General features: G+C 39.7%; 1 protein-coding gene across 1 annotated transcript in view; it reads right to left on the minus strand.

Annotated features, from left to right (window-relative positions):
* The window catches only part of LOC101467318 (neural-cadherin), a 344,359-nt gene that overhangs the window by 240,378 nt on the left and 86,483 nt on the right, over positions 1-17,498 (minus strand). Inside the window, exons 2-4 of the mRNA XM_076888121.1 lie at positions 4,841-5,038; positions 3,474-3,699; positions 75-279 (exon numbers count right to left, since the gene is read on the minus strand). Coding sequence (XP_076744236.1) covers positions 75-279; positions 3,474-3,699; positions 4,841-5,038 — 629 coding nt within the window. The remainder of the gene's footprint in view (positions 1-74; positions 280-3,473; positions 3,700-4,840; positions 5,039-17,498) is intronic.

A 17,498-nucleotide genomic window follows, 5' to 3' on the forward strand; every position in this document is an offset into this window, starting at 1 on the left:
AATTTACATCTCAAACTCACCAACATACACATACACAAACCCATACATATATAAATATATATATAGACACAAACCTCGGCTGCACTGCTCATGCTCTCTATCCCCTCACTGGCTCGCACCAATAGCAAGTAGCGATGTTGGTCGCTCTCGTAGTCAATAGGGCGCGTCAGGCTGATTTCACCGGTCTCTGCTGAGATGGAGAAGAGACTACTGGGATTGATAAGCAGACTGTAGCTGATTGGTTTCTTCTGGAAGGACACAGCAGGTGTTGCCAAGAAGCTGGAAAGACATGGAGAAAAAGAACACAGTTGACTTCATGTGCAAAACCTGCAAAATGATCAGGTAGATAAGCTGTTTGAAATAATGTATTCAAAATATGTGTTTTTTATGTTTGAGTGATGAATACTTTTCCATAGATAAGGCGGCCCTTTTCCTGAAAAGGCTAAGAGAGGTATTAGGAGACATACAGCTATAAAAATGCTAGTATTTGCTACCCACATCATCCCACAATCTAAAGAAACTCAAGAACAGATGAGAAACTGAGTCACTTTCACTTCATCTATCAGTGAAAAAAAGGGTTACAAGGCCATTTCTAAAGCTTTGGGACTCCAATGAACCACAATGAGAGCGGTTGTCCACAAATGAGGAAAACTTTGCACGAGTAACTGGGCTACCAAAATTACTCCAATAGTACATAGACGACTCAGAACAACATCTGCAGGCAGATGCAGAACCGCAGGCCTCATTTGCCTCAGTTAAGGTCAGTGTTCATGATTCAACAATGAGAAAGATACAGGGCAAATATGGCTTCCTCGGAGAGTTCCAGTTAGAAAACCATTGCTTTGTCTGGAATTTTGCACTTTACCAAAAAACCCAGAAGGACAATTTAGCCATCGGTTTTAAAGCTCGACTGTATTCAGGTTATGCAGCAGGAGAATGATTTGAAACACTGAGGCAAGTCCAGCTCAGAATGACTCAAAAGAATGAAACAAAATGAAGGTTTTGGAGTGACCTCGCCAAAGTCTGGACTTAAATTCCATTGAGGTGCTTTGGCATAACCTTACACAGGCCGTTCATGCTTGAAAACAATCCAGCGTGGCTGAACTGAAACAATTCTGCAAAGAACAGTGGGCCAAAATTCCTCCATAACGATGTGAAAGACTCACAAATGCTTGATTGCAGTTCTTGTAGCCAAGGGTGGAACAACCAGTTATTATGTTTAGGGGGTAATTACTTTTTCACACAGGGCCAAGTAGATTTGGATATCTTTCAAAATCATCCAAAAACTGCATTTAGTATTTACTCAAGCTATCTTTGAATATTATATGTTTGATGTAACATGTAACATGTAAACATGTAAATGTGAAAAATGTGCCAAAAATCCGGAAACGGGCAATACTTTTTCACACCACTGTATTTATTATAAATGTGCTCATTTCCCCGATGAAGGAAGGAAGAAATATGTCAGTCCCAGTAAAGAGACTGCAGGTGGACCCTGAAGCCAAAATAAGGACATTAGTGCTAATTTGATCAATGAAAGTCAGAACATAAGCTCTTTGTGTGCTTTTTTTATTCTTGCCTTATTTTTAATCAGATAAAAATCAGAATATGAAAATATGTTTCTATGAGTCTTTTTTTAAGCGTATTAAAAATCAGGAACTGAAATCTTTTATTTCCAGTTGTATTTTTGATCCACTGTAGTTTACAGTCATTTGGACTCTGTTAGAGCCTGTCTGTCTCTCCCAGGTTGAAACGGAAATGACTGAAGTGCCACCTTAAAGTCTGTCCACAGATGTTATATGGACTTGACACATTGGATGTTTTTGGCAACTTTTTGTTAACAACAATGTAAATTTTAGACAAAAAAAAGAGAGTTTTGTCCATAACATTTTGAAATTATGGCAAGTATTGATCATGTTGATGAGATAGAGGTCTCAGAAACTCATGTATCACATATGATACAAAGGGCATTACAGGGTTAAGATACCTTTAGTCCTACCCACTGCCTTAAGTTGGGTTGCAAAGCAGCTTACAGATGGACATTACCTCAAGCCAGGCTAAAGAAACATTAATCGAGAGCCCTTTATAAGTGGATGTATTGAAGGGTATTAGCTGAGAAAAGCTGATGTTGGCTGGCATCGAGATGAGCTGATCTGTCAGGATTGCAGCTGAGCTCAACTCAACTCAACTAATGCCATGGTCGACATTTTTTAATTTTAAGGATATTTAAGTTTATCTAAACATATATTTAGCAAAGCTATATTTTTCATCACTGAGTTGCACAGAAGATAATATTTCTATTTTGTGATTGGTACAATGACAAGTTTAATGCTCACTGATGATGATAGATGATGGAAAAAGTTACAGCCCTATGTGGCACCAGAGAGAGCTTTCTGCTAAGAATGCGACTGCAGAAATGTCGATGACTACCTATTCTTACTGTGTATGCAAATAAATATTTAAAGGTAATCCTATTACTGTGCTACACATGCTAAAGGCTAAATGAGCCACAGTATGGATTTAGTCTGTAAAACACGAGTATCTAAGAATAAATAAATAAAAGTGTACACATTAAACATACACATCTTATATTCTTTACATTGGCTCCCAATAGAGTTTAGAATTCGCTTTAAAATTCTTGTTTTAACATACAGAGCACTAAATGGCCAGGCTCCAGATTACTTATCCAAGCTTCTTTTTTGGTGGTCAGAGGGCCCGGTGGCGCCAGTGTCCGGCAGCCTCGCCTCTGTCAGTGCGCCCCAGGGCAGCTGTGGCTACAATGTAGCTGCCATCACCAGTGTGTGAATGTGTGTGTGAATGGGTGAATGACTGAATGTAGTGTAAAGCGCTTTGGGGTCCTATGGACTAGAAAAGCGCTATACAAATGTAGGCCATTTACCATTTACCATTTTAAAATACACTGCTGCTCGTCATCTCCGCTCACAGACTCAGAGTCTCTTAGTTGTTCCCCGTACACGATTGAAGACAAAAGGGGACAGAGCCTTTCAGTCTGTTGCACCAAGGCTGTGGAACAGTTTACCACTACAATTACGTTTGCTTGACTTTGTGGATTCTTTTAAAAAACAGTTAAAAACTCTTCTGTTCAAGCAAGCCGTTTGTTGATCTACATATTTTATATATTTTTTTACATTATTTACATTTGATCTTTTACATTGTATATAATGTCTATTGATTTTATTGTTAATTTTAATATTTTAATATTTGTGTACAGCGCTTTGTGATTGCCTGTCTGTGAAAAGCTCTTAATAAATAAAGTTTACTTACTTACTTACTTAAATGCCCATCATGATTGTGTCGTTTTAGACACATAGTAATATTTTTCATCATGAATATTAATCATGGTATAGTGAAAGGAAAACAGCAGATGTGTGTGTGTGTAGTCAATGTCATGTATATTGTTTCATGTAGATGTCCTGTAAGGGATTTCAGTGAATGAATGTGTGTAAACTCACGGTTGTCCTTCAGGGGTGTTTTCTGGTATTGCAATAGTGAAGGAGGCATTGGTAAACTGTGGTGGCCGGGGTCCAGCAACCACAGAGATGACAGCAGGAGCACTGCGGCTGCCCAGCCGGTCAGCAGCCACCACTGTCAGCAGGTATTCCCTGTCCCGCTGCAGGGGAAGGCCCGTAGTTCGTACCTGGCCAGTCTTCCTGTCCACTTCAAAACGACCATCACCACCTGGGGACGATTTGTTTGATCATATACAGAAGGGTAATACACCAAAGACAAGATAAGCAAATAAGGCAACACACAACAACAGAGATCATCCAGTGAAAAGGACCACAGGGCAAAACACTTTGCACAAAAGTTGCTTTCAAAAGTTGTCAGAAATATTTAAGTGCATGCTAAGCATTCACCAATAAAAAAAGATGACTGGACAATCAGTATTCAAAGTTGCTGAGAGGAAAATGCAAAAACCACAGGAACTGGGGTGTTAAAATTCATGACCTGTATTCAGAATAACAGGATTCAATAAGACCTTGATCCAAAATATACTGCATTTTTAGAAGTTAAACTTTGAGAGGTGGGATTGAGCATTTAAATTGAAAAGTTTAGCATAGATATTAACAATAATATGTCTATGTTTTTTCTTATAATTTTTCAGTCAGTTTATTCCAATGCATCCCCATGAGGAAAATTGAAAAATCATCTTTTTAAACAGATTCTAAAACAGAGACAAGAAATCATTACAAAGCAGACAATAACAAAAGCAATTATTTTGCACAGTGGAAAAAAACCAGACAAGACACTGGAGAATCGTGTGCGCATAAAACTCAGCACTGCAGAGGGCAACAGCTCAAAGAGAGTGTATACTTGAGTCTGCACCATACAGAACATTAAAAAAAAAGCACTGATCAAAACAACAAAACATTTTAAATCAAGCAAATGATTTATGCAACTGAGACTTTTGTTTTATTAAAAATGCCAACACCAACAAATGCCTCTTTGTTCAAAGGTTTTGCATATAATTTGTCTACTTTTTTCAGTGTGATTAGTGAAAAGCCAAATGCTCTGCGGTTTGCTGTCTACTACGGAAATCCCTCATAGCTGTCGGCTATGGTGGCCTTGCGAGGTCAAATGCACTGGACCTTAAGAAAACCACCAAATATAAAAACTGCAAAAGTACACAAAAACACAAGATTCATATAATAATGCAGTTGTATGTTTGCTATTAGCTGCTTACTGTTAGCTTGTCACTTCCATAGCTCCTCCGTCACATTATTGCCTCCCTGTTTTGTGATTGTTGTGACGCTGTAAACAGTCAACCTGATCTTTAACACACTATGCAGGCAAAAAAAGAAGAAGCAATTTAACCTACCGTCAGACAAAAAGTACTCCACTTCACCATTGTTGCCTTCATCTCCATCCTCAGCAAAGAGCTTGTAGACCAGGGAACCTGCAGAGGCATCAGGGGAAACCACAGCAAGGTAGGGAGCAGGAACCATGCTCCATTCTGGGATGTTGTCATTTACATCCGTCACCGTTAACTCCACTCTGACCAAGTACCACTCTGGACCTAGAGAACAAGGAAAATAAGAAGGCAGTTTTAGTTGAAGTCAAATACTAGGTTTAAAATATGCAGTGGAGTATTTCCATACCAAGAAGCTCCCTGTAACGAACAAAGGGCAACAAGCATAAACATACATTTATGTAATTTATTTGCCCTTGTTTCATTGCAGCTCAATCTGAGTGTCTCAGCTGCATTTTACACTCAGCTATGGTTGCGCATCCTCTACTGTCACTGTGTGTGTGTGTCTGTGTGTGAGAGAGGTAAAGGGTAGCGATGACCATGGAGATGAACAGCAGAAGACAGACTGGAGAGAAGAAGAGTGTTTATGACAACTTATTATCCTGGTGTAAGTGTGATGACGCCTTCCAGGAAGTGTTAATTAATCTAAAACCAACCTCTGGGGCTGAAAAATTGCCAAAAAATGACTCCCATGTTAAAATGCCCAACTTAGAGTAACAGAATTAAAAGCAAGTATAAAGGTTGGTACAGAAAACAGTTTCTGGCTCTATTACTACAGCAATTTATTTATTTGGATACTGATAAAATTTTGATTGTCAGATGAGGTAACATAGACGACAGAACCAGGGCCCTGTTTCAGGAAGCCGGTTTAGTGCAAAGTCTGACTAAGTATACCCTGAGTTAACGAAAACTCTGGGTTTTCGGTTTCACAAAGCGAGTTCAGCTGAAGCCTGAGTGAGTCACTATGACGACACACGCCGTGAAGCTAACCTGCCCCCTAGCAGGTTTACTACAACTAACCCTGACTGTCTCCGCCCCTTTGTCGGAAACCTGACAGTAGGAAGTGTCAGACATGGCGTGTCCCTTCCTTGAAGAGCCAGTAGATCGTGAAGCCCAAATTCTCCGCAGAGCTCTCCGCCGGGAGAGAGTGATTAGAGCGCGTTTGGACATTTTATCATTTCCTGATGATTTTCTGTGTGAACGTCACCGTTTCTCAGCACAATCTATAAGTTATTTGGATAACATCCTCAGGCCTAATATTGCTCATGTGACACATCGCGGACATGCTCTCAGTTCATTACATATTATTTGTATTGCACTTCGGTTTTTTGCAAACGGGAGCTTTCTGTATAATATTGGTGACGCTGAGCACGTTTCCAAGGCTACCGTCTGTCGGGCAGTCAGGAATGTTACAGTTGCACTGAAACGTCTCCTGTACTCGTTTGTGGTGTTCCCCGGTCATAGACCCACAAGATTTATCAAAGAGGGATGCCACAAAATTGCAGGTATCAGGATGAACAAAACTCAATTCATGATGTGGTGATACTTGAACTACTACTTAAATTTTACATTTATTTTCACGGTTCCCAGGCGTGATTGGCTGTACAGATGGCACTCACATTCCAATCATTGCTCCTTCAGTAAATGAAGGAGACTATGTGAACAGGAAGTCTTTCCACAGCATTAATGTACAGGTACATAGTTCCCTGTAGCATTTCAAACTAACAAATTATTTCATTATAGTAATGGATGCTAATTTGTGTTCTCTGCACTGTGAAGATCATATGTGATGCTGCCAACATTATCACAAATGTGGAAGCCAAGTGGCCAGGCTCTGTCCATGACTCACAAATATTCCGTGAATGTACACTGAGCACAAAATTTGGACATGGTGAGTTGAAAATACTTTAAAATATATAAAGACCAATTGCTACAGGGACATTTGAACTGAAGTGTATCCTTCTGTCTTAGGAGAGTTCACTGGATACTTGCTTGGTGATAGGGGGTATCCATGTTTACCCTATTTGCTTACCCCTTACCCTGACCCTGAACCGGGCCCACAGCAGCGATATAATCTGGCTCATTGCAGGACAAGAGCCAGAGTTGAAATGACTATCGGAATGCTTAAGGCCCGGTTCCAGTGCCTGCAAAGACTCAGGGTCACCCCAGAAAGGGCATGTGACATTATTGTGGCATGTGTGATTCTTCACAACATTGCCACAATTAGAGGAGAACACTGTCCTTCTGAACCAAACATCAGCAGTGATCCAAACCATGAACATCCTGACCCTCCCACGGACATACAAGATGGAAGCGCAGTCAGAGACACCATATGTCACAATCATTTCTTTTGACCCATCACCTCAACATGTTGAAAGAAGAATAAACAGATTTTTTGTTCAACTGGCTTTATTGGTCACCTGTGTTTCCTGTACACAAAGTATTAAAAGATGTAAACCTCATAAAGTGTCTCTGTTGCTTCCTCCTCTGTAACAGCTGTCAATGTTTCTTCATTATTTTCCTGTAGTAAAGAAATAAACAACATTGCAGTTCTACTGTAAACTCATATAATCTGTGGAGTATTACTCACAACTGCATGTTGGTCTGGCTCAACAGGAGGCTGCACCAGATGCAGTACACCACCACCATCAACTGATAGAATATGAGGTTTATACAGGTCACTTATAACTTACAAGGGACCAAATGGCAATTAACAAACATATACCAATCACCTTACACTTCATTGTCATTATGCTCTCAAAGACAACCAAGACTGAGGGAAGGCAAAATCAGTCGGAAAATAACTTCACTACAAAATAATCCATTATGGTAAAGAGTTTATCAAATGAATGAGCAGCACTGCGAAGGTGACTGTGAAGAAAGGATGTATGCACATCATGTATTATTTTGAAGTTACCCCCTATGTAGGCACTTGTGTCTTGCGGGGTTATTGACTCAGAGGATGCCCCCGCAGAGATGCCTTCAGCCACAGGGCGCCCACTGTTTTGGCTGAGGGCCAACTGCTCAGCCTCTGTGAGTGGTGGTGGTGGAGGACCCCCACCTGTTTTTCGGGCCTCCGCTTTTTTTCTGTTGGCTATAACGGGTCACATTTGAGCATACAGAGTAAGCAAATATGTACTTGTAATGTGCTCAGATAATTTCAATAAGTGCTTACAGAAAGAAAATTAATGTAGCCTCTAACTGCAATTGATTTACATGGGACAAACAGACCAAGCACTATGGCTCATAATACAATTACACCTTACCTGTTTGGACTATATTTTTATATTTCATTTTTACTTGCTGCCAGGCACGTTTGGGGCCTGTTGGGTTGCACCTGCGCTCACATCACGTCACAAAATAAAATGTATAAAATAACAAATAAAATAACATATAATAAAATAACGTGTTAAATGGGTGGGAATCCCTAGATCAATGTTTAAATTAACACTCACGCATTGACTCTGTCGGCTATGTTTTGCCATGCATGCTCCCTTTCTTTTGCAGCTGTGGCTGTGTTACTTTTTTCCGCGGAATTTGCATGTTATCGGCATATGCTGCCATCAGAATTTCGGCCTCAAGCGCTGTGAAATACATTGACCGCGCCTTCTTTCCCTCCGTCTCCATGGTGACTCGCTTAATCTGTGCTCCGCTTATCAGGGCTTTATGTATCCTCGTCCGCGCGCTTCACTTGGGGTTGACGCAACTCCGTGTTGATTGAACTAATTGTTATCAGCCTTTCTGAAACCGAATATTCCGAGTTGGACAGTTCGGGGTTACTCAACCCTGCGTATCGTTTTTCACTCTGAGTTTTCTAAACCGGCTTCCTGAAACAGGGCCCAGGTAGCCGTCTGCTGGGTCTCACCTCCAGTGAACTGGTCCTCTGGTTGTGGTGATTTGTGGAGCATTTTTAACAGAAGTATGTGACAAATAATATAATTTGCTGTGGGGTACAAAGCATCCAAAAAGTATGTGCTTCAGTTTTGGAGAGTGAAACCGAGCTAGTTACTTAGCACTAATTAGCAGGTAGCTGTGCCTGTGCATCACACACAGTTTATGAATGCAGCTTGCAATGTTATTGATAGCTGAATGATTTAAAATGATCACACTGAGGCTCTCTCTCACACACATATGTACACGTATATATAAAACAGAAGAAGGGCAGCTGACCTCATTACCCATCTGTTAGCCTAGATGAAACACTAAAGACTAAACATGAGAAACACACAAGAAGATGAATAATTGAGCATTATAAAATCTTTTCAGAGCTAGTCCCATTTTATCTCATTTTTTTGTTGGTTACATTTACATATTATAATTTACTTCTTTTAGGTTAATGTTTCATGTAGTCTTACGCCACGAAGGCACAGCCATTGGCTAGGTTCCTTCATTAGTATGTATTTATTTAGTTCATTTCTGTCTTCTGACTGCTGCTCTTTTCTTTCATAACCACTGACTCCAAAGAAAACCAGACATTCAGCCTTCTGTTTTACCAACCACTAATAACTCAGACGGAAACACAGTTGTCTTTCCAATAAGTGCTGCAGACTAACTGGCTCAGGTCAAATTCAATCAATTTCACTTTATCAATTTGGTCTAATGAATGCCAAAAGTGCCAAAAATAAATTGATTAAATGATTTGTTATTTAATTAGAATCAGACATATATGCACAATTTATTAAATGTATAATTAAATGGCATTACTTAAAGTATGAATCATTTTATGTAAAAAACACAAAAGTAAACTCATTATTAACTTAATTTAATAAGGTTCTTGTATATAGTCAGTTAAGGCTGCTAGGTTATGTCCACTTTCCCACGCTGTTAAAATCTATTCTGTCATCATCAATCTAGCTCATTCATTTTCTTGCCCAACCTCTGCTGACCAGCATGTTGATGCACTTAATGGATATCCAGAAGATTGATATCCAGAAATCATCAGCATGTGTTTTTAGTATTATTTATTTAAATGGAATTAAACTTTTTTCTTTCTTTTTTTTACATAACAAACAAAAAAAGGTATAGATTAATCAGTAATACTTCATAATACTATAATACTACAGTCTCGAGATAGCACTGATTTCTCTATATGTTGCTAAGAACATGAGAAACAGGTGCATCTAATTATTAAAATATATGTCGACAAATTTATGGAGATGTAAGGCAAAAACAATCAATTCTTGTTATGACCACTTTGATTCTTCATCACGGCCTGAAATTTCTGAGACAAGCTTTCTTACAAGTTCTTAGTAGTCTTCAGGAAGAGTTCCCCAGGCTTCTTGAAGAACATTCAAAGATGTTCTTTGGATGTTTCTGCCTTTTGTTTTGTTCTCTGTCATAATGACCTCATACAGCTTCAGAAATATTGAGGTCCAGGCTCTGGGGCGGCCAATCCATGGCTGTGTATGCTTTTACTGCATTGAAGGGTGTTTGGTATCATCGTCGTCTGTTCTCGTAATTCTTTCAATTTTGAAAAGCTCCCTAACACCACTAACCAAAATCAAGATCCAAACAATTCAATTCAGTTTTATTTGTAATCATGTCCAAGCCTCCAAAGCTGGCAGACTCTCATTGGTATACCTCTGTCCTGACGTCCTCTGCACATACTGATGACAATTTGACACAAAAAATGTCACAATTTGGGTTCATTACTCAATGACACTTGTTGCCACTCATTTTCAATCCTGTTCTTGTCTAATCTGGAATATCTCAGCCTTGTCTCTTGGCTTTATTTCTTTAATAGTGACTTCTTCATAGACACCCCATGCTATTATAAACTATTTACATTGTACTTACAGTTATAATTAAGAGGTTTGAAGCTTATACATTTCAGATTGGTGTAACTAAGGCTTAAGCAAAAGCCATGTTCAGACACATAAATCAAACAAATAAATACAAAAATCATCTTATTCAGTTACACTTTCTTATATTAAGCTGTCATCTCCCTCTGTTCCCTTCTTGAATGTCCCATGTGAACAACAGACAATGGAAATGTAATCCAAAAGAAACTGCAGAGGCCATCTTCACATTTCAACTAGTAATCATAATCAGTGCCGTGCAATCTGCATCCACAGTAAACAGCAATCATAGTGACAGTGGTAAAACACAGCGAGGTCCCGTACAGTCCTCATCAATACACCCACCCTTCCACCCACAAACGCACAGCACACATCAGTGCTAGCTGATCACAGCAGGGAAGCAGAGGAGTAATTTCAGGGCTGGAGCCAAAGACTTGCTGTCATTTGTGTCTGCTTTGATACCTGCTGTAAAAAAAAATTCTAATTCCTATTTGGCGTCACAAAAACAAGTAGCGAGGTGAGAAAAGTCCTTTGCGCGTATGACTGTGCATCGAATAATGCAAAGTGGACAGACAGAAGATACAGAGAAAAAGACATTAAGATTTAAATATATTTTCAGAACGAGAGGGTGTAATCAAGCAATATATAGAGCGCAGCAGGAAAAAGCAGCAAGAAAATAAGAGCCGAGTGTCGCATGAACAGGATTAAGAGTGAAGCGCAGAGACTGAAAAATGACCCTGCGGTTGTTATAGAAACAGCAGAACAACGAAAAGTGGAAGATGGAAGAATTAAGTAGAGACAGAAAAAAGAAAAGCACGAAAAAGCAATTGCATAAATCAGTGGCATTAGAGATGACGGGGGGTGTTACAAAGAAAAATATAAGAAGACATCAAAAGACGACAGAAGAGCAGAATAAAGCAGCCATATCGCCCCCCCAAAATATATAGCATACCACTTGATTTTGTGGTTCAATCCGTGTATTTGTTGATAATCTCTTTCTCTTCCTTCGTCTTCGAGGTCATAACAGATTCAAAATTTATTGGAAAAAGGACAATGCAGCTTTGAGAAAAAGGGATAGCACATCCAAGACAATAAATCACCAAGCTAATATACAGAGCATTGTGCCTGAATGCATCTTACACATGCACACGCCTTTCTCACTAATAACAATCATCAGTGGATTAGTGGCTAAAGGAGAACATTGGGAGATACAGCATGGTGCTATTGCCATCCCCATCACTAATGCATCTTAGTGGATCTAATGACATGTTGCAATTCCTAGAAACAGTGGGACCTGCAATTACTAACAGTGCCATAGAAGGCTTTTCCATGCCCACCAACCTAGTCCAAGGATTTCTAAATTTCATTCTGCCACAGTGCTTTCATCTCATCTTGTTCTCAGACCACATACAGAATATGTAGAGTCAATCACCCCCTAATGAAAAATGGTACCTGTGTGTGTTTGTCTTCTGATCATAACACGACTCAATTAACATGAACCAAAACCAGAAACTGTGGTCAAAGTTGAACAAAAGTTGCGATTCTCTGCTGTAATGTCGTGCAGCCCTTTTCACTATTTGACTTTTGAAGCTTAAAAAAAAAAACCCAAAACAAAAAAAAAACACACAAATTGGCATACAAAAGAAAAGGCAAAACAGCATCATTAGTGATGGCTTCATTAAAAAATGGACTCAAATTCACACTAATGTTATGTCTGTGGTAAGTTAAAGTTACTCCCACAATCACTTTATATTTACAGACAAAAAATACCAAAGCATAAAATCCCCGTGCTCTTATTTTCAAAGTTCGATCACTGCTAATGAGCACTGACTGCCATTCCCGCTTCCCTTTTGAGAGTGTGGACAGCTGTTGCGTCAGTCCGTGATATGATTCAGGTCAAGCTCCACCGATTGAGGACTTTTACGGTCGATTCACATATACAGATACTGATTTTACTGTGTAGTTAGCTGGTAGTCAGCAGGTTGTTGTGTTTGTGGCACTGGAAACATGGAAGTTTCATAATGTGCTCTGGTGGACAGACTATGGAACATCAAAACTCATAACACAATGAAAGGGTGGTTAAAATCATGTAAACTGCCAATACTAATATATCAGTAACTAGCTAATATTGGTCAGGTGGGGCAAACTGAAGAGTTAAACTAGTTCATGTGTTGGAGCCGTGAGCTCACGTAGGCTAAAGAGCAGAACAAGAACTACGAATGAATAAACATGAATACATGTATCCTGCCCTCTCCAGAGTATACCTCCACCTCTAAAGGTTCTCTTCCACTTGCTCCCTATTCTATTTACAGATCACAATGTTGTCTGCAAACATTATAGTCCAAAGAGACTCTTGCCCTTTCTTCATCTGTTAACCTGACCATCATCATTACAAACAAGCAGAGCAAGTTCATAACGTAATCACACCCCAACTTAAACCATCTGTTACTCACAACCACACACGTCACCACTGTCTGTCTGTCATCATACACGTCCTGCACCACCCTCACATACTACCACTACCACAGTTCCAAAATTGGCACCCAATCTTATGCTTTCACTAGATCTGCATGTTTTATTTGGCCAAGATTTTATACCAGATTACCTTCCTGATGCAACACTTCCCATTTATCCAAGGTTGGGACTAACACTAGAACTACACTGGTGTCTGCCTCCTACCCTGGATGAGTTATTTTCAAACGAGGCAAATACTAAATTAACAAGTAACCTTGACAGCAGATCAAATGATGACATTATTTAACACTCTAAATATTCACAGATTTGGACTCTTCACCCTGTTCTGGCAGATTCTGGTACAAAGGACTATGAAAAAATGTTTTAGTCCTTCCTATTATTGTTGAAAACAGATGATGGAGCATTCTCAGAGATGGCCATACAGATCCCCTTGCAATACTGCTCCAATGCCTGCCACCATTGCAAAGACCAGGTGGCTTTTCGTTTAAAAACACCGGGTTGTAATAGGCTAATGAGTAGGCAGGTTTTGTTACTTCCTGATCTAGTAGATATAATGCCAACTGAATGTGGGCACTGTGAGAAAATAATTTTTCCGACTCACACCACAGTTTTCACTCTCTAAGTAAAGTGCTTGCAGTGAGACTGGCTATTACTTAGATATAGAGCAGTAGAGAAAGACTAGCAGGCCGAGGTGGAAAACATACGCCGAAAAAAAAAATTAAAAAAGGGATCACATTAAGATCTGCTTTATTTGAGGATGACCTGATCACTGAAATATGCCTTGATCAGCCTCAATACTCATCCTTGGGATCAACTTGGGACACTTCTGAGATTTCTGTTGGGGAATTGCTTTGCAGCGGGGTGCATTATGAAGTCAATTACATGAAAAAATTACACCAATTCACTGCAAAGCACATGTCTTCAGCACATCAACTTACCAAGGATAAACAGTACATCACGGGAACCAAACTGTCATAATAAAATGTGTCGAAAAGCCTTTAATATCTCTGTGAAACAAGAACACAGTTATGACTCATATGAAGCCTTAAAGTGCCAAGGTACAGCACCAGCCAGAGAGGCTTTTTTAAGTGGATATGATGCAACTGATGAATCAGGTTAAGTCTATATGTAAATATGTTACATCACTACATAAATGAGTGAGCTTGGAGATGTCAATATGAATGTGAAGGTACTTAATTTAACAGCCGAAGAATGAAAGAGAGCCCTCCTTTCTCATCTGCACTCCTCCGGTGACCTCAATCAGCACCTTTCTAACTCTGCTACCTCATTTTCTCCCCATCCTTCTCCCCCTCCTGCTCTACATTATGCTGACAGTACTGATAGCATAATGTGGAGTTTACCCCTCCTCTCGCTCTCTCTCATTTAGTGCTAACATGCTGAACTAACTACTCCAGCCTTCAACCCACTGAAGAAAAGAGTTTTGCTATACCTGTGAGTGTGTGTCTGCACGCATGAGTGCTGTGCCTTCACATCTTTGAAAAAAAATGGTGTAAGACAAAAAAATAAGCAAGAAAAAGGAAAGGAGAAACAGATTGAGAGAGACTAAGAAAGCAAGACAGAAAAAAAAAAGTAACTGAAAGGAAGGCCAGTTAATTAAATGTCCTCCGAGGATTACTAAAGGCTATTTGCTCTCACTGGTAACTGTTCCATCCATAATCTCCTTGAATGGAAAGCTGTTGCCATCTTAGTGACTTTTTAGATTTTTGCACAAAAACGCCAATTAAAGCCAGGGATGAGAGACAGAGACAGAGCAAGACAGTGAGGAAAATCACGCTTTAGTTCTTACACTAATTGCAAATGATACAAATGGTTAGCCAATAGTTTCGCTGTTTATTCTTCCAGCAAAGCTACTCATAATTGAAAATCTTCACACTGCCAATACTGAGCTCAAACAAATGCACACATGAGCTTGCACGAACACTTAGAGTGACTACACATTCAGAGAAGTGCAACAGCTAATTTGAAAACCAATGCTATCATCTAATGCTGGCCAATGTCAATTGGAATCAATATCACAGTTAATTGTCATATTTACATCAATAAAAATAGATTAAAAATATGTTGCTGGACTAATGTTCTGGCAATTGATCACAGTTTACAACCCAGTGAAAACTTCCCCCGAACTCTATAAATGGCACTTTATCATCTTTGAACTTACTGATTTAGTTTTATGGCTTTACTTTAATAAATTTACTGGTTAGGTTTAGTCTCGCTGATCTTATCAGCAATGTGCATCCAAGGAAACGTCTGTTCTGATAAACCCACACTTCCTCCTCAGTGACCAAAATCTGAAAGAAATATATAAAGGCAAAGAAAACACATTAACGCATTTATCTAACCTAAATATAAGTACGATTGCAAACATTATACACAGATTCTTATAACAAATGCATGGGAAATTGTTTTTCAGGTTACTGAAGAAATAATTGGTGTTCGTTACTAGGGATGGTAGGTTTTATCCGATACCGGTGCCAAATCGGTACTTTTGAAACGGAGCCGGTGCTCAAACCGGTGCTTAAAGAATGGAGAACACAAAATTGGTCCAAAAACCTCTCATGTTCAGCTGTTTTTTGTAAAAAGATAACAATGTTAGCCTTTTCTGCAGCTATGGGGCATATATGGTATCACTCTTGGCTGGAAGCAGTGCTTAAACAATGGAAAAAACACAAACTTTGTCCTAAACCTCTCATGTTTAACTGTTTTCCACTTTTTCTTTGGTCATTTTAGCCTTTTTAGCCAGGGTGAAGGGAGTATCTGCCATCAAACAAGAGGACAGCCGCATGTAGCTATGATGATGTTTGCTAGTTCACCTTACATGCATTAATGTAATAACGTGGTTAGCCTACTCAACGTAAATTACACACGAACAACATTAAGCTACTCATGCAGAGAAGAACGGCTGCTGCTGCCACCATCATCCGTCATCATTTCTGCTACACTGGCAGGGTTAGGGGCCAGGACTCTCCTCTTCGTGTTTTTGGGGGATGTTGCATAACAGGCAACCCACCCGCAGTAGATGTGCTCGGTGTGAGGTCTCGCAGCAAGCTATCAAATACGGCGCATTTCTGGGCTTTTAAAAAAAACGCTATGCGTCACCAGGTGTTTCATCGGATTTGAGGTGTTACCTCCTTTGACAGTATCACAGTATCAGCTTAAAGCACTTGTTGCAGGCTGCTGAGTTTGCATCTTTTGCTGTGAAGTACAGCCAGACTTTTGACCGCTTCGCCTTGGACATTTTTAATCTGTAGCTCTGCTCTAACAGAACGTACGTACCTGGCCCCGCCTACTATCCTCGGAAACGTAAAATGATTGGCTAGAATCTAAAGTGTATCACAGCTCAGGAAAAAAAAGCACCAAAATAAAGCACCGAAATGTGCGCTGCTTTTCGGTCTGGTTACTACCGTTTATGTCAGAACGGACACCGGTACCCATCCCTATTCGTTACCCACAGCGAAGCCAATGTAAAGATATTTGTCACACACTATAGAGAGGCCTTTGTTTTTTTTAAAATAAATCCCTGTGCTGGATGAGGTCTCACTACTTCAGAGAGGTCTGAAAGGTTACGCTCAGAGCCTTTTTGGGGCAGGATAACCTGACCGAGTCTTCTATTTCAAGTCTCATTTTATGCCACTGCACAGTCCTCAAATATGGCTTGGCTGCTCATTACCTAAGTGAACAGATAGTACAGAGCATCACAGTGTCTCTTTACCTGGACCTAAGGGTAAAGTTAAAAGGTGATATAAATAAAACTTGCTGCAAAAGGATACACTTTGGAACTGACAACCATACCATCTGTAACATGTATTCACATCTATGGTCTTCATACGTTCAGCTTTTGTATAATTAATGCATTCTTATTTTACATTTCACACCTGAAAGGTTACTGCTACATGAGTGAAGAGCTTTTCTCACTATAGTTCCATAACACACCATAAATCAAATTAAGTTAGTTAAAGAGTTCAAAGGGTTGTTTCAATGAATTTTCCATTAAGTACACAAGCTTAGCATTATCCTCCCAAAGCCAATAATTGGTCAATCCCTTCCTGAGATTACTCTACTTACCATCTGGATCTAAGACTGTCTTACCAACTGTGATACCAGCTATTGTTTACAACCTACTCTCTATTGCTCCAGTTAGAAGGGATTAGTCTTGATACCTCAGGTGACGCAAACCTCGGAGCACAATAGGAAGACCATGTGTCCCCTATTTAACAATCTACTAATTAGCCTACTAAATCCTTTAATTAACTTAAGGGCAGACACGTGCAAGCCAAAACACTGGATGTGTGCAGATGTTTGTGTGGGTTTAAGCGTCAGAGCTCGATTTACAGTTCAGCTGAGGTAATGTCTGTGATCTTTGGCTTTATTAAGTCCTATTAAGGTGCACTGGGATTCAGAAGGTATTACAACCTTCAGCCTCTTGTCTCTCTTGC

Source organism: Maylandia zebra, linkage group LG1 (genome assembly GCF_041146795.1).
Source record: "Maylandia zebra isolate NMK-2024a linkage group LG1, Mzebra_GT3a, whole genome shotgun sequence".
Lineage (NCBI taxonomy): Eukaryota > Metazoa > Chordata > Actinopteri > Cichliformes > Cichlidae > Maylandia > Maylandia zebra.